Below are 20,679 nucleotides of genomic sequence, written 5' to 3' on the forward strand. Positions count from 1 at the left end.
AAACTGGGTAGATAATTGGGATGTAAGCATTCATGAGCCAGTCAGACTATGCTGTGATGTCCTGCATCCGTTCTTCTAGATTTAGAATAAGATTGTTTCTGAAATGGAATTTTGGAATATTCTGCAGTGAAACAACATCTTGCCTAAAATATGAAAAAAGTTTCATGTGCCTAAGAGCACATGAAGAGGAAAAGGTATTCCTTGGAAAACAAATGCTTCTGGCTTTAGTGGCCATGGTATGTTTTGACAAAAGATAGTATTTTATTTTAATTAATATTGAGTTGTTTTTCTGTTTTTACTTTTACATATAGACTTTACTTGCAGCAGAGAGAATGCAAAGACAAGGCTCTTGGTATAATGCATAAATGTGGAGAGTATGAAAATAATGTCTCTTCCAACGAGCCATGTGTTTACATCTTGGGTATGGAGGCTTCCAGGCATTACTTAGTATTTATACATCAGAAGACAGAATTTCAGTTTTATTAGTGAGTCTTTAATTAAGGCAGTTTTATTAATGATTCTTTAATTAATGAGCCTTTAATTAAGGCAGAAGATTTCAGTATATGTAATGTTATATGCAAAATTAAGCCTAATTTATGTGCTTTCTAGTTTTTGCCTTGTTGCATGGAAGCCTCTATGTCCAAAAGAGTCTAAAATAACACTCAGAAAAATTACGGCAAGTCTTACTATCTGGTTGATAATGTGGTTTTGATGGCATTATATGGAAATAACCTATCTACTAGCTACAGTGTCTTTGCAAATCTAAGCAACTTTTTAAAGTGTCTTTTTTCAACTCTTACTAGGTTTGCAGAAGACGAACCAATGTCCAGCAGCATGGTATTATCTAGCAGAGGCACAGATGAAAATCCATGAAAACAGAAATGCTGTCCTGTCCTGCAATCAAGGTAATTGCCTGCTAATTTAAAGAGCAACTGCACTGTTGCACTGCTTTGTGTAGTCCAGCTAATGTGGCCTTTGTGTGGTAGGTCTGAGTTAGCAGTAGTCACAGTCCCTTGCTTTTTGCAATCTCAAGCTTGTGCTACCTCTCTTGGTTTATGAGAGCTACAAAGCACCTTATGGTGCTTAGTCTCAGGAACAGAGAAAATACTTGGCTAAGTGGATCCAGAAAGCTGTCTGATGGTTAACATTTAGAAGGTTTATATGTTCTACTGTGCTGCTTCTGCTGGTGGTTGAGCAATGTTGGCAAGTGACAGATGGCCTGAAACCACAAGGGTAGGTGTCACAAATATTTAGCCTGGTAGATAATCATGTTTCAACCTGAAAAACTAATTTTAAATCAAGTTAAGGTAAAATGCAGAAATGATGCATAGTACAGCTGCATCTGAAGAAAATCACTGAGAGTAAAACTTCTGTGTGCTAGCTGGCAGTGAGGGCAATTATTGCGATCTAGTGATGCATGTCTCAACTGAACAGGTTGTTGTAAATGAAGGGGCAGCTGAAGTGGACTTCTTTTGTGGCAGGGAGAAATGCAGTGAAAAGTTTTTAAGAAAGACTTGAAGAAGTAAAAGTGGCCAAACCAACCTGGCCAAACAATCATGGGAAATCAAGGGAAAGTACTTCCTGGCGAGGAGAATTCAAAAGACCTATAAATTTGGTTGGAGGAAAAATGAAAACTGAACAAAATAGGTAGAAAAGAAGTTTTTTGGAGAAAGAATGAAAATGAGGAAATTCTTTTCCCATCTGTGTTCATCGTGGAAGATCTCAGAGTAACTTTTTACCATGACCTTTCTTTTCAGCAGATTGTCTGTGGTTACAGTTAATGACAGTGTATGTAAAACAAGACAAGGAAACATAGCATTAAGGAACTATGAGATAACAACTTAAGAACTGACTGAGATGAAAATGCTGAAGTTTTAAGGGGTTTCCATAATTGCTTGCTGAAACTGTCTTGGCACCCAAATACTTGGAAGTAGGTAGAATGGCTCTGAATTTTAAAAAGGAAGGTTCAGGGAAAACACAGACAGGTCTGGTATATTTAGTGTTTGAAATAGTGTAAACTGAAACAATAGAGTAAAAGAAAAATATTTTGGGGTAGACAGCATGGCCTTTTTAATGTTGCTAATTTAAAACTCCTATGAGCTCATAAATAAAGGAGTTTTCCAGGTGGTAATTGGTGAGATCCCTTACATAGCTATTAAGGAAACTGAGTAGCCTTGGGTCAAGAAGCAAAGTTGTAACATTGAGTGTTGGGGTTTTTTGTTTTAAGTTAAAAAGTAGATCACAGTATAGTAATTACATCTGTTTTCAGATTGGAAGGAGTTGTCTGTGACATTTTCCCTGATACCTGTGCTGTTTATGTATGCTGAGTAATAAGGTTATACTTTGCTGCTATGCAAAGTAGACTGCAAAACTTCGAGGTGATTTCCAGAGTGCATAACTGAGTGTTAAGACTATAGAATTTTATTCATTGTTTTAAATGCGGAATGATAGTGTTGTGGGAAGAAGTGTTCTCACAAAGCTACCCTACATTCTCATTGAAGAAAAGTGCAGAAGTTCCTCATTCGATATGAAAAAATAGGACTGTTTCTTTCCTCTGCTATGCTTTACAGGCAAGTCAAATATTAGCCATTTCAGAGAAGGGAATGATTAGTGAAACATACCATCAACACACAGTGGCTGTAAGAATTTCAGCAGCTTAATAAAATCTGCGTGTAGTTTTGGTAATGATCTACCCCATCTCAAAAATAAAATAAGAGTAGAAGTTAATAGACTAGAAGTGAGGTTGATCACATGGGTTAAAAAATGCAGCTTATGAGAACAAGTTAAAAACCTGTCAAGTCCTTTTCCAGCCTGGAGAAGAGATAATTTTGAACTCTGTGAAGATGCAAATGATATGGAATATAAATAAAGATCAAGTGTTTAGTTTTCCTGTGTGAGGTCTGGCTACTGCCAAATGCAACTAAAATATCAAGGTCAGAGCAAACAAAACAAGTTTTGTTTTTCAGTGCAAGAAGTTAGTAAGTTCCTTGCTCAAAGATACTGTTGATGCAGAAATTTTTCTTGAGTCCAAAACATGTGTAGAAAGTTGGAGACAATTTTGGGGAAACATTGATTTTATTTGTCCTGTCTTAGTGGCTGTATCAAATGATACAACAGCTCATCATACATGAAAATAAATAAATAAAATTAATTTAGTTATGCAGGAAGTTCTTGCCTTAGGAGAATGGTGATGCTCAACAGAGACTTCCATCTCTGAGGTGAGATGATACTGTATATTCAAAAGTAATCAGCACTGCATTAAGGGGTACAAAGTAACTTTTGTACAGGCACCAAAGTACATCTCTGTTTTCAGTAGTATTCTTTTATTTGAACACTGAAATGCAAAACAACTGGTCTGTTGAAAGGTAATTTTTTCTTTAGAACTCTAATGAGTGAAATGATAGCACTTCATTTATAAGGCCAGCAGCTAGAAAGCAATCAGTATCCATGCATCTGAGATGACCTCCTAGAATTGACTTAATTGTTAAACTTGAATGATTAGAAATGTTGCATGACAATTTCTTATTTATGGGGGAGAGCAGTCTGAATGGTGTTCTATTAGACAGACAAAAATCTGTAGTTAACCTTGTAGTTAGCAAGATTTTAAAATATATGTGGAAGAATGGTGCTCTGTGTAGTTTTCTTTTCTCATTTAACTTGATGAAAGGTTCTTCTTGTCAACAGCTCTTGAGGCTCTTGGAACTCCTGAGAGTCCTAATCTTCCATGGAAGAACCTTGCCTTTCAGTTGAAAGCAGAGACTTTGATTAGAATAGCTGATGCTGATGCTGCAGAAGAAGCCATTAAAGCACTTGAGCAGGTATTTTTATTGACTAAAATGTTTTGGGTTTTTTTTTTTTAATATTAAAAAGTGCTCTTATCTTTCTGTACTTAAGCTAAATATTTCTACTCGGGCCTCCTTTCAACTTCCTAGTTTAGACCATTCCTACCAGCCGTTGTGTAATTCAAACACTTCTCCTGTCTCTGCTTTTTCAGGCTTTGCTGCAGTTCTTTTTCATTTGCAATTCTAATTTTGGAAGCTGTCACTTTTGACTTTGTCTGGTCTTGCTCACTGTTGCTGGTTTCTTGCTAGTTCTGTGCTGTTACCCATCTTAATTTGAATTCATCTTATAATCTCCTGTGTCCATCACTCACTTGTCATTAGTCATGAAGAAGAACATGTTACTTTAAGATTGAATGGTTAAGCTTTGGCAGAAGTTGCTTCCCCTTGTTTTTGTGACACGGTTTCATTCTTTGTTGTTCTTCATATTTCTGCACCTTTGTCCTTACAATCTTCTACTTGCTCTTCATCAGAATTATTCTAAATCTTCTCGGGGTAATAGAGAAAACCTCAAAATGCTTTCTTGTCTTTATCTTCATGCAGTCTGTCTGCTTCTGACAACTTTGACTTCTTAATGTGGGGAGAGAATAAATTAATTTTGTTTATTACTTGGAGTTCTAGATTATAGATGGAAGCAGTGATCCAGTGATTTCAGCTCTCAGGGGTCAGGCTTATCTTAACAAAGGTTTAATGGATCAGGCTTCAAAGGTCAGTGCTTTTTGTTATTTCTATGAGCTAAGTACAATTCTTCGTTTCATAGAGGAAGTAACTAGGGAAACATGACATCCTTTTGCAGATTTCACAAGAGCTTCTCTTGTCCCACCCTGAAGTGGCTGAGGTTCATGCTCTAGAGGGTTTCATCCATTATTCCCAAAAGAACTATGAACAGGCAGAAAAAAGGTAGACTTTTGTTTTCTTTCCTCTAACAGGGAAGTGTTATGGGATAGTAAAATATAGTTTTGCAGCTTTTGAGAATTTGTCTGAACTGACCTGTGTTCAATTTGTTTAGTTTTCTAAATGCTATTGAAAGAAAGGCTGGAACTGCAGAGTATCATCAGTACCTGGGGCTCACATACTGGTTCATGAGTGATGAGACAAAAAAAGACAAAGGAAAAGCACTCACTCAGTTCTTGAAGGTAAAGACTGCTTTAACTGTTGATGTAGAATTAGTGTTTTCCTACATGAGAAGTCAAATACAGAAAATACACTGACTTGAATGAGAGACTTGAATATTCTCCTTGTTACAATGTATGAACCTCCAGAGCCTGCATACTGGGTTCTGCTGTGCAAAAAGGCATTGCAGGGAGCTGTGCAGCTACCTTGAATCTTCTGCTTTTGTTTTCCTCTTTTCAACTAATTCTTTATGCCTTTGAATTGGCAAAACTTAGTGGTGATTCCCTCAACCTTCTCCTTGGGGGCTGGAAAATGGAGGCCTCTAGATACACAGATATCTTTGAAGACCTTTTGAAAGGTGGAGGGCAGAATTCAGATTGAAAAAAACATGAAGGAAAAACCTTGAAAATGGTGTTAAGGTTTGATTGTCTGTCTGAGGATGTAAGTACGTAAAGCCCCATAATTTATATGCTTTTCCTGATCTTTGAGGTAATTGATCCTTAAGTAATTGTGTTTTTTTCTCTGAACATAGATCATAACATGAATCCAAAAGATTTAGTTTGAAGTCTGTATTAGTAACTTGGAAGTATACAAAATAAAACTCAAGGTGCTGTAAACTCACCATGCAACTTCATGATAGGTATTGAGAACTCAAATCATTGCCTGCTGTTTGCACTTTAATAACAGCAGAGTATAGTGGGAAAGGTAGTTGAACAGTTCTTTTAATTCTAAACCATTTTATGCAATCTTTATTATTATTGACAAAGCTGTTTCCTGTTTGGAGGCTGTGGGTTTCTTACATATAAGCAGATCTGCCAAATGTATCTAAGAAGGACTGAAACTTTAGACATGGCTAGAGTTAATTCTGGTATAATATGGTAAGAGTATGAGCATAATGAATATGAAAATTATGAGATGTCATAAAGATTTACTTTCTCCTAGAACGACTATTTTAGTACTTTGAGTAGAAACTGTTTTGTGTCATGAGATTTGTAGCAGATTTTCCAGATACTAAAAGCTCAGGTAATCTGTGTAATTAAAAAAAAAAAAAAGTTTGACAGCTCAAATATGTCACAGAAGGGGCTTAAAAATATGATAAGCAGAGGCTGAACAAGTAGTTATCACTGCGCCTGTCTATTAGTATAATCCTTTAGAATGCTGTCTGATGGTGTGTTGGTATTTCCTTATAGGCTGCAAAATTGGACAGCTACTTGGGAAGGGCCTTTTGTTATCTAGGTAACTACTACAGAGACATTGCTGGAGACAAAAGTAGAGCTCGTGGTTGCTATAAAAAGGCTTTTGAACTGGATGAGACGGATGAAGAATCTGGAATAGCAGCTGTCAACTTAAGTGTGGAACTTGGAGACATGGTATTGTACATTCAGAATGTCAGATTACTGCTTATTTGATGTTCTTTCATTAATCCTGTTTGAGGAATCACTTCAGGTTTCCTCTGTATTTAAGATTGGAAAACAAATTTTCTGTCATTGCTTAGCAGCTTTTGTAGTTGGACATGCTTCAATTTTATGTTCCAATTCAAAATTAAATTTATTTGGGGAGAAGGATGGGAGAACCAAGCTTTACATTAGAGTCATGTGTGATATAGATGAAGGATTTTTTTCAGTAGGGAATATAAAGAGAAATGTGGAGGTTTTCTTTATTTAGCTTGTGTAACTTCTTTGTTCCATCCTTCACCTTTCTGCTTTGAGGAAAGCATAGGAAGTTACAAGAATATTTTTAAAATGTTTTTTGTTTACTAACTTGACATTTGGTGCTTTGTTAGGACACTGCTCTGTCAATCCTGAATGGGGTAACTGAAAAAGCAAGACCTGGTACAGCAAAATGGGCCTGGCTTCATCGTGGTCTTTACTTCTTGAGAACTGGTCAGCCATCACAAGCAGTGTCTGAGTAAGACAGCTGGTGGTTGGTTTAAATCCTTTTCTACAAATCCCAATGAAATGGTCTTTGCTCATAGCAAGTTTTCAAAATAAGTTGGGTGATTATATCTTGTGCTTAACAAAGGGAAATGGGTCTAAGCAAGCTGTGTCTCTCTTCAATTCTTTTCAGTTCTAGAATTCACAGAATATAGTCATGTTAACATAGCAGTGTTTTGTACTAGCAAGCCTGGTGACAGGCACAGACAAGCTGCTATAACACTGAATAGCCAGGGTGAGATACAATTCCTAAAATTGTGTAATGCCCTCTGAAGATGAAAAAGCTATCGTGCTTTGTTTAAAAGTTCTATGTAATTGTGAATTTGTGTCTTGAAGATTATATAATGCAAAATTAGTGTCCTGAGCATATGCAATGAAATGAAATAATTTATGTTAGATAGTACCATATTTCACTTAAATAAATGTATGTCTTGATATCTTCAGTTTGCAGGCAGCTCTCAGGGCTGATCCAAAGGATTCCAACTGCTGGGAGTCTCTAGGGGAGGCTTACTTGAACAGAGGTAGCTACTCAACGGCTCTGAAATCCTTCAGGAAAGCAAATGAGCTGAACCCAGGGCTCGTGTACAGCATTTACAGAGCTGCAGCAGTTGAGCAGATTCTAGGCAAATACAAAAATGCTATAGCTACCTATCAACAAATATTAAAGAAGACAGAAAACTATGTGCCTGCACTGAAAGGTAGTATGTCTGAATTTGAAGGTGTTCACTTTTCCTCCCTTTACACACTGAAGTATTTCAGTCTTTTGGAGGAGTTTTTGGTGTATTGAGGTTTTCTTATATGGAAGGATAGAGTTGTATTTTGGGTATGTAGGGCTGTGAGGTCCCTGGCATGAAGGTTAGTTTGTAGTAGTACAAATACCTGAAAAAGTCTTAAATCATGATGAATGTGAGTGATTATTTCTGTTTCAATAAGTATGAAAGGTAGTTAATACTATGTGGCTACCAGGCCATATGAGTAGAAGAATTGAAGATACATAGAAGAAGCCAGGTAACAGTGCTGCAGTTTTACCTAAGCAGTAAAACACTGGCTCAACAAGCAATGAAATCAGACTGCCATTTCAAAAAGATGGGCTTATGCTGATTTTCTTCTGCTCCTGACCATGCATTCCTCGATACTTGTGTTAGTCTAGTGATTCAGACCCCTCTGACCTTTTACAAGTATTGAAAAATAGCAGTGAATCCCAAGCGGTCTCACAAGTGTTACAGGTGGCAGGGATAGAGACATTCAGAATATAGGTAGGAGTAGAAAGAAGTGGGGCAATTGGAACTTCTTCATTATGGAACTGTGATTCTGAAGTTATATAATGCTGGGAGTGTATAAAATTTTCATGAAAAATGAATAATTGTTCTGTTTGCATTCTCCCTGCCACTTAGCCTTCAATCATTCTCACCCTATATACCAATCTGAAGCAGGTGCTGTTTGCTGCTTGATGCTAGTTTGAATTTGTAAATATTTTTTCATTGTATGTAAGGCCTTCTGGTTTCTGGATGAATCTAAACTGATTCTTGGAGGAGATAATTCAGAAATATTGGGTTATTATTGCAACAGTGGGTTTTTAATCTGAAAAAGTTACAGTGTGATTGACTTCTCTACTTCCTTCTGTATAACTCCGCTGATTTTTTTTTTCCAGACTAGAGTGATATGACAAAAGATCCATAATGGAATTGGAGTATATAGTATTTAGGCAATTTTACTAGTTGTTTGGCAAGAAGGGAAGAGCTGACTGTAGCAGCAGTTTACAAAGGTGCTGTAGAGACCTGTGCATATGCATATGGTTTTTTCAGTGTCTGTAGGTAACAGTTGACAGTGTCACTAGTATTAAAACACTTTGAGTACTTAAGTACACAGTATCAAGATTCCTCCCCGTAGTTGCCTTTATACTTCGTGTTTTCTTACATCTCCCAAGTCTTCTTTCATAAAGGCTCACATTGTAATTTCAGGTTTGTAAGCTATAAATCCTTTAAAGTCTCCAAACAGCCTTCTTTCTTAGAGATTTCTTACGATGTTTGGTCCAATATTTTAATTTTTGTAGACCTTCTTAAAACTCTCTGAAGTTCTTTGACTGTCCCATCAGTATTCATTTTCAACTGTTCTGATCAGTTTAACAGGTTTTGAGTTGAGCTGTTGGAAGCATAGTCTCTACTTCACTGCATCTTTTCAATGTATTTTGATTTTGTGCTACTAAATGCATATTCTGCTTCTGTTCTAGCGTATCTTTCATGTCATTTTGGGGAATAAAATCAATTTTGGTTTTTGATTGCAGAGGATCTTGACATCTGATAAGCTCGTGATCTTGGCACTTCTGGGGGGGCCAAGAGAGACTCTTGCAAAACACTATTTTGGTATAGGTGCAGGATTACAATAGCATGAGGAGGGTAGCTTCAGAGCTGTCAGAATAATCTGAGAATGAATGGTACTCATATCCAGTGACTTACTGCCGGACAGAATCACTGCTGCTGCCAGCAAATGTATAAACCAAGCAGTTACTATTTCCAAAATGCTAGAAATTTTTACGTATGTTGCAATTCCTTTTTCTTAGTGGGAATTATTTCCAGTTGTGATGGTTTGACCTTGTCTGGGAATCAGCTGCCCACCAAGCTGCTCTGTCACTCTCCTTCTCAGCAGGATGTGAAGAGAAGACAAAATAAGATTGAAGAAACTCATGGGTCAAGATAAATGCAAAGGCCACATGAAGAAGCAAATTTATTAAAACAAAATTTATTCTCTGCTTCTTATGAGCAGGCAATGTCCAGTTACTTCTCATGAAGTCGGACTTCAGTCTGCCTAGTCATTGCTTCAGGAAACAAATGTGATAACAAGTGCCCCCCCACAATCTCTTCCATATTTTATGGCTGAACAGATGTGATGTGGTGTGGAATATCCCTCTGGTCAGTTTAGGTCAGCTGTCCTGTCTGTGACTCCTCTCAGGATTTTGACCACCCCCAGCCTACTGCTGAAACAGAGAATTTTGTAAAGACTGCCTTGATGCTGTTCCAAACACTGTTCATCAGCAGCCAAAACACTGGTGTCTTATCAGCACCTTTCGAGCTACCAATACATAGCACAGCACTATGAGGGTTGCTACTGGGCAAGTTAACTCCATCTCATCCAGACTCAATACACCATATGAAGTAAATTCTTATATAAATAGGATTAAATAATATTGGCTTCAGGTTTTCTTCATTGAAGACTTGCCCGTTTGCCTACCCTGACATTCTTTATTGCTTTTATTTCTCAGGAGTGATTTTTGACACATGTAAACTGCAAGTTGGTGTATTTGTCAAAGACGTAACAATGCAGATTTCTCAGGAGGGGTTTACTTAATATTTGAAGATAAACCCAAAGTTTAAATGCTATTTTTTAATAATTAATTTGGTTTATTTAATAGCCAAATGATTCTACAGTTCATAGAAGCATAGAAGCAATGTATCTGTTGTGAGCATTGTGGGTCTTTTGATTTTGTTACAGTGTATGCAGGGTATAGACTTTTGTGTAAGGCAGAAATTCTGACCTGGCTTCCAGGCTCCTTCCCTGCTGTACTTTTAAGCATATCATAAAAGCATATCTTTTCACAGAGAATACTTTCTCTTACTTTCAGGACTTGGCGAGTGTTATCTCATGCTGGCAAGATCAGCCCTTGATAACTATTTGGATAGGAAGGCTGTGGATTACATAGAGCAGGCCCTTGCATATTTTACAAGGTTGGTGCTAAATATTCACTTACTTAATTTCTGCTGGGATTGTGGCGGGGATTGTGGGATTGACAGGCAGAAAAATAAGAGTTAAATGTTTGAAAATTTTTAGTTAAACTGAATCAAATGGACTAGGACTTCTAATCTAGAAGTAAGAATGAGTTTATTAAAAATGGTTTGAGTAACAGATTCTAAACATAGGCTGCTTAAATGAATGACAGTTACAGAGTTTTAGGTTTTTTTCTTTTCAAAGATAAAGAGACATTTGATTCTAAAAAAAGTGTGAAATGACACAGAGTTCTCTTGTGTAGTCCTACTAATGTATGGATCTGGGAGGAGTGTATTCCTACCAAAAATAATGGCTAAGAGGAAAATAATTCCTTCCTTCTCTCAGTCTTTTTGTTTTGCATTTCATACAAGATGTGCTAAATTAAACCTTGGAATAACTGCTGTCAGAGGAGAAAGTATTTGAAGTTTTTGCAGATGAGTAATGTCTTGTAATATGACAAATGCAAGAGTGCATGTAGTCAGCTGACATGTTGGGTTGGTTTTGTTTGGTTGGTTTTTATTGTTCTTTCTTTTTAAATTTTGATCTTTTAGACCTGTAGCTTGAATAGGAGGAAACTGGATTAAATCAAATACCTCATTGATTGTGTCTGAGGTTGTGCCACTCTTCAAAGAGGCACTTCTTTTTCAGAAAAGGATGTTGAAGTGTCTGAGTGGGTGTTACTTGTGTTTTCTTTATAATTGTAGGGCAGTAGAGCGCCGTCCTGATGTATCTTGCCTCTGGAAACTGTTAGGAGATACCTGTACTAGCGTGCATGTTATTTCACCAACCAAAGTGAATGTTGAAGTACTAGGATCCCTTCTGAGTAAAAATGCAACCAAACAGGTGCTGAAGAAAAATGAGCTTCTAATACTGGGAGGAAGGTAATATTCTTTTATTGTGAAGAACTTCTCTGATGTTTAAGACTCCGTGGAGTCTCAAGTATTCTAGACTTATTTAATTTGTAGAAAATTAAATACTTGCTGATCTGTTGATACCTGCATATTGGGTAAATGGATTTTCATGCTTCTTCCAGATTACACTGCTCATTTCAGGGTATGATTCCTGTATTGCCTGAGTGCTGTCAGCACCTACTCTTCTCCTTTCTGTCTCCAGGCACATGACTACATTCTCCCTGCTATTCCTTAAATCACACCTGTTTAAATGCAGTGGTGCAGTATTTGTTGACTAATTCTCCCAGGACAATGGAAGTCCAAGATAATACTTTCAGCTTTCTGTCTGTGCCTTTTTCTTGTAAAAAATGTCAGAAATTCAATGTTCTGTGACTACCTCTAAACTTTTTTCAGCTGGATCTGTAAGACAGGATATGCGTATGCTTGGTGAATCTCAACCATGATCTGTAAAGTCAAGTACTTCCTAGGGGAAGCCTGATGAACTGTAAAAATTACTGATGTTTGTTTTAAGTAAAAGCATGCATAATGTAACTGACAGAGCTTTGATTTGATGCTCACCTACATAACCCCTTATGCCACACCTGTGGCTTCATAAGTGGTGATCACTACAGATTGCCTTTAGACCAGATTCAGACAAGTGTCTGAATGAAAATGTATTGGGTTTTTTTGCTTTCAGTTCTTGTCTGGTTTTGTTTGTATTTATGTATGTTTACTTCATTTAGGTTTTTAAGCACTCTTGAATGCTTTTTCAGCTTTCTGCTCTTCATGTAGAGACTTGGAATAATGATTCTGTGATTCATGTTTCTGTAGGTGTTATGGTAGAGCTTTAAAGCTGATATCTTTGCCTAGCATATGGTGTGATCTTGGAATAAATTATTATCACCAAGCGGAGCACCTCACAGCAGTGGGCACTGACATGAATGACATCAGTGAACTGCTAGAGAAGTCTTTGCAGGTATTGCCTGTATTTCCTGGTACGTTCTTTAAATTGGTGTTCATGCTTCTCTGCATATTCTCGTACTATACATCTTTGAATAAGTAAGTGCATAAAGTCACAGTTTTTACTCTTCTAATCATTATAATCCACATTTCCTTTTCTTCCAGTGTCTCAAAAAAGCTGTGAGACTTGACAGCAAAAATCATCTTTATTGGAATGCACTTGGTGTAGTTGCTTCCTGCAGTGGTAAGTCTTCAGTGACAGCCCTAGATCTCTAACATCCTAAATTAGAAGGAAGCTTGACTAATGGTGTTTTGAAATTCAGTTACATCTAGGTCTCCATTTTTCTTTCTCCCCCCCAGCTATTGGGAATTATGCTCTTGCACAACATTCGTTCATCAAATCTGTTCAAGCTGAGCAAATTGTAAGTGCTTGTAGGCAGCTGCCATCTGTTTCAAGTGAGCATTTAAGACATTTCCCCTGGTGCACTGCTATTTCTGAGGAGTGTAGTAATATATTGGTTTTAATTTTATTTGTTATGTTTAGAATGTTGTTGCCTGGACCAACTTGGGGGTTTTGTATCTGGCAACTGGAAACATTGAGGTAATCTATTTCCCATCCTCAAGTATAATTTTCCTTTCTGTTTTTTTTTGGTTTTTTTTTAAGGGTGTATATGGGGATAGGAGTGTCAGTTTCAGAAGTCCCTTTCAAATCTAAAAAAATATACATCCTTCAAAAGAAATTAGATTGGCACTTGAGGAATACAGATAAATTAAAAATTTGGTCAGAGGGCTACGGTTAAGTGAATTGTGAGCTCCTGCTGAATTGGCAAAGTTGCTTTCCAACAGCTGGAATGAGAACTTAATGGAAGGACAGAGAAGCAGTTAGTCAAACCAGGGCATGCCAGGTTTGGCCAAGAACTTCTAGTTGTAGGTCATGGACTGAACTCCCAGTGTTTGAGTTCCCATAGATACCTACTTTGTGCTCATCAGCAGTTGTATGATTTACTGTAACACTCTAATCTTCAGAGTTTCTCTGGAGAAAAATTAGAATACATATTAAGTGAAGTCTGGAGCTCTCATGCAGTTAAAGTATATCCTGTCCTATTTGCTGGTTGGAATTACAGAAATTTGGTTGATTGGAAATTTGATGGCCAGAATTATTTTTAAGAAAAAGAACTTGATAGTACAGACTGCTTACTGCTAAGACTGCTAATGCTGAGACTTGGTTCCTCTTGTGCCAAATTGAGGGAGGAACTCTTAAGCATGTGTAGGCCATAGGGAGATGACTTGCGGGTGATAATCAGTTTTATCCTTTTGAAAATATGTTTGTATTACAAAAAAAGTGAATTTTCAAAACTGGATCCTGCAACAGTCAGATTTTTAAATTATTCCAAGAGTTCCTTTAGCTTCTGAATTCTCTAGCTAGGAAGGAAGCATATTTTTAAGGGAGGGAAACTTTGATATTGTGAAGTTTTCTAATTTTTGTTTCATTTTCTTTAAGACTAAACTGGTTTATTTCTCTGGGCAATTTATTGTTCTGCGTGGTACAGAAGATGGTTTTAGTAGTGACCTAATTCAATCCATTAAGTCTCTTCCAATACTACTGCATGTTAATACCTGTGTGTACTCAGAAGTGCTCTGTTACCATGCCAGGCAGTTCAACAGCAGTGTTATCTTTGATTCTACAGCAAGCTCATGAAGCCTTCAAGGTAGCCCAGTCTCTGGAACCTTCTTACCTGTTGTGTTGGATTGGACAGGTATGATGAAAAATCATGACACTACACACAAAAAACAGTTGTCAAAGAACTTAAATTTCAGCCTAATAACTGGCACTTATTCATGCTCCTAAAAATTGTTTTTTAAGTAAAGGGAGCTTCTACATCCTTTGTTTCCATAGTGGTAATACAATGGAAGCTACTGTGTTCATCAGACACACTCATGTGATGTTTTTCTAGCTGATATTGTGAGTTCTCTAACAAACTGTTAACAAAACAATCACTGAGCTCTGAGGCTTTTTATAGACAACTGTCAACAAAGCACTGTCTTTATCAGGTGATAGTTACTTTATCTTCAGCTATACTACTAGTTCATTATATGGCACCAGCCAACTCTCGTCCCAGTCCCTCTTTCTAGTGCCACTGTCAGAATAAGTAAGCTTCTAACGTACCTGGGGCAAAGCACTTCTCATTTTCTGGGAAATACCTTCCTCCCCTGCCACTGAAGGCTGATGTGGTCCTTCTGATAACTAGGCCATCTGTGAATAGTTGAGATACTTGTGACTTTTATTATAGGTGAATTTCATAATGCCATGCTGCTCACCTGCTAATGATATCTAATTGAAAACTGTATTCTAGGAAAGAACTAGCACCAACACATGCTGCAATTCAGCTCTTGTCAGATGTTGTTATAGATTGTTCTAATACATGTGAGTCTTTGAAGAGTGTAGAGCAGCAGCCGAAGAGTTTAAATTACTGATACACTGGAGACTGCTTGTGTTCCTCTTGTGTTCATTTTGTTTTTAAAACCAATCTTACTTATAGACTATGAGAAGAAAGTGTGTTTATGTTGAATGCTTAAGATATGCCTGACATAATATGAGCTAAGGTTTTTGTTAGTGTCATAATTTTTAAAGTACCTGACCATAGCAACTCTTGCTTCTTTCTAGGCTCTTATTGCAGAGACTGTAGGCAGCTATGATACCATGGATCTCTTCAGGCACACGACTGAACTCAGTATGCATGTAAGTGTATCAGTTGTATTGCTCAAGTTTCTGTATGTCCAGTCTCTCTATTTAGGAGATATTTTTTTTTCTTAATAGGCATGTCTTGAGTAGTGAAACTGCTACAGTCATGTTTCATATGAGATTGTCTGTCTTCCATGTTGTTGCTGACTTATGCTGGTACTGTATAGCAGGCAGTTACTTTATAAAATTCTTTAGTCACAAGGGTTCAAGAAATCAGCTCTTTAAGTCATGAAGAAACATTCTCCATGTTCCACAGAATTGGACAGAGATCAAAGGCATAAAATATTTCTGGAGAGAGCAAGGATACTTCCAGGACCCTGTGTTCTAAAAAAGTGGAGGACTTATTATTTCATAACTTTTTTTTTTTTGCCTATTGTCTGTATAGTAATGCAGCACATTATATGAAAGCATACGAATTTTTTTTTGCTTAGATGGCAAGTTAAAAGTATGTGTGGAGTAATTCAGTTTGGTATATTTTTCTCCTTATCGCTGATGCAGATTTTTAGCCAAAACTCTGTCCTAAAACTTAGAATTAGTATTATTATAATCTGCAATTTTTTTACTGTATCTTGAGCAGGTTTAATGATTCCTATTTTGGGGGGTGTCTGTTTGTTTCTTGAGGCTGAGGGAGCAAAAGGCTATGCCCACTGGGTATGTTCAACGCTGCAGGATAAAGCGAACAGAAACACTGTACTGTATCTGTACAACATTGTTCAAATGAATGCTATACCAGCAGCCCAAGTGATCTTGAGCAAATACACAGGTAGGTAATTTAAATACCTCTCTAACCTGTCAAGCCTAACAGATGCATTCAGAATGAATAATACACAGTAGGTACTAGTTCTGGACAAGAGAGGTCTGTCTGAGGTGGGGAGAGGCATTTTAGCTGTAAACTAACTGAAATAGGGTAAGCAGACCACTGACCAATTTTCATTATCACACAATGATGAAATGGATGTGGGTTCTGTCTGCTTACTCCTTCTAGCTGTTTCAAAGACCAATGAAAATAGGGATCAGAGCCTTGTCATGCTTCTCATAGGGTGTTTGCACTCAGACTCCCTTTGCATGTGTCTGTATGCATAAGTGAAGGTAAGGGCTATTCTCTGCCTCTGTGATGTGAAGCTTGGCAGAAGATTGTTGCTGTGTGTTGTGTAACTCAATATTTTCAAGCATATGATTTTATTAACCTTCAGCAGGTGATGGACTCTGGTTTAGTGCATGATTCCAAGCCAGCCACCCCATTGGATATGTCTAGCCTGGAAAGCAGAGCAAATGCAGATTTTCATTAGTCTGCAAGTATTCCTGTAAAGAAATAATTTGAGTAATCTGTTGCTGACTTTGGAGAGCTAGAAAATACATCTCACAGTAAATGAGGTGAATGTGAGACTGTATTTCTTTGTGCCTTGTTCTTAAGGGGACTCCGGAGAGCCTTCCTCCCTATTTTGGGGAGAAAAGTTACTAGTCAGAGATGAGTTGACAGCAGACAAATTTGTGCCTTAGCAATGAATTAAAAATGACAAAATTACTAATCTTGGAAGGGACCATAATGGTCATCTGGTCTTATCTCTCTACTCAGGCAGGGTTGTGCTATAGCACATTGTACAGAATTGTTTCAGAGTGTGTTAAGAATAAAACGTAAGATTCTACTAGTATTTTACTAGAGTCAATGCAAGATGAATACTTTCCTATTAAATTAAAAAAAATCTGCCTGCTGAAAAACTTAAAATATATTGAGTGCATTATGTATTAATGCTACATCATAATATTTTAAACATTTTTGAGCCAACCTGATGTCTTGTTTTGGGTCATCTATCTCTTCTGTATTTGCCTGCCAGCCTGTCAAAATTATTCTTGTGAGCAGCTGACAGAAGCATTTGGCAAAGTGTTCAGTGCACGTACTGTAGTTTTGATGTAGCAGTGTTTTTGTAATGCTTTTTCACAGTTTATTGATCTTGTTTCCCTACATTGTCAATTCTGATTTTCTAGAAAGAAATCCAGATGATGCTTCTGCTTTCACTATGTTTGGGTTTGTGAATGAGTATCTGCATCTAAAACAGCAGGCAGCCTATGCCTATGAGAGGTAAACTGTACACCCTTGGAAAGCTTAGAGAAGCTCCCTGACTTCTTTTCCATGCACCAGCTGAAAAACCTAAAGGTTTTTCTTTTCTTTAGATAAACTTTATTTTTCTCTGTTCAACAGTACATTTCAACAAAGTGTATTGTAGGGCTGGGTGTGTGGATGTTCCTATACCAAATTTGGAAAGGCAGAACACAGAATTGGAAAAGTAAAGATGTCCTGAGACTTGTATGTCTTACCCTTACATTAACTAATTCACTGTGTAGTATTTAAATGAAATTGAAGAAGGCAAGCTTGGTTTTAGCTTTATTCTCTATCCCACTCTAATTAATGGATGTGTTTGGCCTTCGGGTTTGTTTTGGGCTTTTTTTTTTCCTTCTCTCTTCTTTTCAAAGAGGGGAAGATGGCAAATGAAACATTATTTGGTGAACATGTTTGTTGATGCATTAAAACAGTAAAATAGGCTCTGTTTCTGTTTAATTAGCATAGCAAAGCTTTTGTATAAAACAGTTGTCCATTTTCTCTGAAAACTGTTCTCAAAATATGCATCTTGTAGTCAGATGATAAGTAACATTCATTGTGGTTAATTTTAGGGCAGCTTCACTGCTGAAAAACTCAGAGGATACTGAGAAATACAATACAGCAGTGCAAAACTATGGCAGGTCACTGTGGTAAGTGTCTGTTGACTGAGTCCCTGACTTCAGCTTTGGAGGTAGTGAATGCAGCAGTACAAAATATGGTGAGGCTTAAGGTGAAAGATGGTTGCTAAAAATAATCTATTACACATTATTCCCAACTGTGGACAGGTTTGACTGAACTCCAGAAGTTGGTAATGTAATTTAAAAAAAAATCATATTTGAAGGAATTGCTGTATGTCTTCACAGACTGTAACATATCAGTGATTCCTTTATCCTTTGCTTGGAACATGTGTTAATGTAGTCTATATAATGTAGCTGTTACATTGTCTCCACAATAAGTTGTGGGGTTTTTTTTTAAATTTTTTTTTTCCAATCTTGACCCTTGACCTGTGTAATAGGCTTATTCTGAATAAAATTGCTGCTTCAAGGTTTGTTCCAAAGTCCTTCTACCTACCCTTTGAATTTGTATTGACTTTCACAACCTGAAGCATGTGAGGTTGAGGTGTTGTGTACATGTGTGTGGTCTTTCTGCTGATGTACCCCTCTACTGTAGTCCTACTCACAATTCTAAGTTCCCTTTGTGATGCCTTCTGGTTCTGAGGTATTGCAGGACATAAGTATGTGGACTTTAAAATTTCTCTTTGATAGGAGATAGCTCAAGGTCTACTAATTAAATATTTGTTAGCTCTCTAGGGAAAAGTCATCTATTCTTGTACATGACACTGAAACTTCTAACCTGTGACCAAGTGATAATTCATTAACTTCATGGAAGATTTTAGAAGCAACTATTTAGACTCTTGGAATCTCACATCCAAGCTATATGTGTGTTATTTCATGTGTGCAACTTACACAAGATCAAATCTCTAGTAACTGTTAAGTAGTTCTAATAAACACAATCCTCTATTATTCTTTCCATAGTGGTCTTAGAACAAGAATGCTGTAAACTTTCTGTGTGTGCATAATTTGCTTTTTTTGCAAAAAAAAGCCTGAGTTGCTTTTTGCATGTTTCTTCTTTGCTGCTTTCTCCCCCTGCACTGTGATGACCATTAAGTCATTTGCCTTATATAGAGCTGCCATGTCAATGTGGAGGACTTCTTCCTATCAATTGTTCATGCAACAGACAGTTGGACAGAGTAACTGCTATACCAGGGAAAGGGTGGGGAATACTGCACATTGTTGTCCTAATACTGCTCTTTTCTAGGTGTCTGCTTGAAACTACTACGGAATAGAGGACACTGGTCCTCTAGGACAGTTTGTCTGAATTATGGCAGCTGTTGCTGCATCCTTCCTACCAGTGACTGGGTTTTTTTTTTTTTTTTTTTTGCAGTGCTCTTGGGCGGTGTGATGAAGCCATTGAAGTTTACACATCAATACCCCTAACAGAGTTTGATGGCATTGTGGGGTTAGCCTTAGCTTACTTCAAGAAAGGACTCTTAGAGGAAAGTAGCAAAGGTAAAATTCAGAGCATTATGGAACACTTCTCTTGAGGTTAATCTTAACAAAATTTATTTGTCTAACCAACTTAGCTGACATTCAGTATTTTGCTCTTGCAGTCCTAACGTGTAAGTATAATTGCCACAACTATTTTAATATCTTGAGTACCATGTGCAGTTTTGGGCACCACAATAAAAGAAAAGACATTAAGCTGTTAAAGAGCATCCAGACGAGGGCTGTGAAGATGGCAAAGGGTCTAGAGGGGAAGCCTTATGAGGAGCAGCTGAAGTCACTTGATTTGTTTGGCCTGGAGAAGAGGAGACTGAGAGGAGACCTCATTATGGTCTTCATCCTCAGGAGGAAGTGAAGGGGCAAGTACTGATCTCTTCACTCTCACAACCATTGACAGGACTCTAGGAAATGGCCTGAAGCTGAGTCAGGGGAGGTTTTAGGTTGAATATCAGGAAAAGATTTTTTACCCAGCAGGTGGTTGAGTACTGGAACAGGCTCCTCGGGGAAGTCATCACAGCACCAATGTTGTCTTCAGATCAAGAAGCTTTTGGACAATGGTCTAGGCACGTGGTGTGAGTCTTCAAATGTCCTGTGCCATTGTACTTCATGATGTTGGTGGGTCCCTTCCAACTCAGCCTATTCTGTAATTCTGTGAAAATCATTAGGCTGTTAGTAGGGTCCTAGTATCACTCAAATGTAGTAAGGAAAAGTAAATTTCTTCAAGAGTGTGATTCTTGTCCATTAAGCTGTTTTTCCTCTGGGACTCCCTTGTTCTCAAATTAAATTATTTTTCTGGAAGAATTAGTTGTAGTCTAGAGAAGAGAAGACTGAGAAGTGAAGTCATCAATATAAATGTCTCAAAAGCTGGTGTCAAGAGGATCGTGCTAGCCACTTTGCAGTGGTGCCCATCAGCAGGGCAAGGTGTAGTGGACATCATCTAAAATACAACCTCCACCTCAACATGAGGACGAACTTCTTTACATCGAGTATGGCTCGGAGCAGGCTACACAGTGAGGTTGTGGAGTTTCTCCCCTCTGGAGACATTCAAAACCCACCTGCAAAGGTCCTGTGTCACATTCTGTATGTGGCCCAGCCGTGGCAGAGGGGTTGATCTCCAGAGGTCTTTTCCAACCCTAATTATTCTATGATTCTGTCATAGGAGATTAATGTGTTGTTCAAAGCACTTAAGCTTTAGTGGCAAATATAATTGCACTGTCATGTTCCACACTTCTGAAATGTGTAACTTCATAAAAATATGTATGCAATGATCAGTGCTC

General features: G+C 37.5%; 1 protein-coding gene across 1 annotated transcript in view; it reads left to right on the top strand.

The window, feature by feature from the left end:
- Window positions 1–20,679, top strand: part of SKIC3 (SKI3 subunit of superkiller complex) — a 46,725-nt gene that overhangs the window by 9,516 nt on the left and 16,530 nt on the right. Inside the window, exons 9-28 of the mRNA XM_068177019.1 lie at window positions 804–905; window positions 3,685–3,818; window positions 4,461–4,547; window positions 4,636–4,739; window positions 4,849–4,975; window positions 6,143–6,322; window positions 6,736–6,860; window positions 7,331–7,584; window positions 10,506–10,608; window positions 11,353–11,529; window positions 12,370–12,514; window positions 12,664–12,742; window positions 12,859–12,920; window positions 13,043–13,099; window positions 14,187–14,255; window positions 15,164–15,238; window positions 15,863–16,004; window positions 17,228–17,321; window positions 17,912–17,989; window positions 19,284–19,408. Of these exons, the coding sequence (XP_068033120.1) occupies window positions 804–905; window positions 3,685–3,818; window positions 4,461–4,547; window positions 4,636–4,739; window positions 4,849–4,975; window positions 6,143–6,322; window positions 6,736–6,860; window positions 7,331–7,584; window positions 10,506–10,608; window positions 11,353–11,529; window positions 12,370–12,514; window positions 12,664–12,742; window positions 12,859–12,920; window positions 13,043–13,099; window positions 14,187–14,255; window positions 15,164–15,238; window positions 15,863–16,004; window positions 17,228–17,321; window positions 17,912–17,989; window positions 19,284–19,408 (2,319 nt within the window). The remainder of the gene's footprint in view (window positions 1–803; window positions 906–3,684; window positions 3,819–4,460; window positions 4,548–4,635; window positions 4,740–4,848; window positions 4,976–6,142; window positions 6,323–6,735; window positions 6,861–7,330; window positions 7,585–10,505; window positions 10,609–11,352; window positions 11,530–12,369; window positions 12,515–12,663; window positions 12,743–12,858; window positions 12,921–13,042; window positions 13,100–14,186; window positions 14,256–15,163; window positions 15,239–15,862; window positions 16,005–17,227; window positions 17,322–17,911; window positions 17,990–19,283; window positions 19,409–20,679) is intronic.

This window comes from Anomalospiza imberbis, chromosome Z, assembly GCF_031753505.1.
Source record: "Anomalospiza imberbis isolate Cuckoo-Finch-1a 21T00152 chromosome Z, ASM3175350v1, whole genome shotgun sequence".
Classification (NCBI taxonomy): domain Eukaryota; kingdom Metazoa; phylum Chordata; class Aves; order Passeriformes; family Viduidae; genus Anomalospiza; species Anomalospiza imberbis.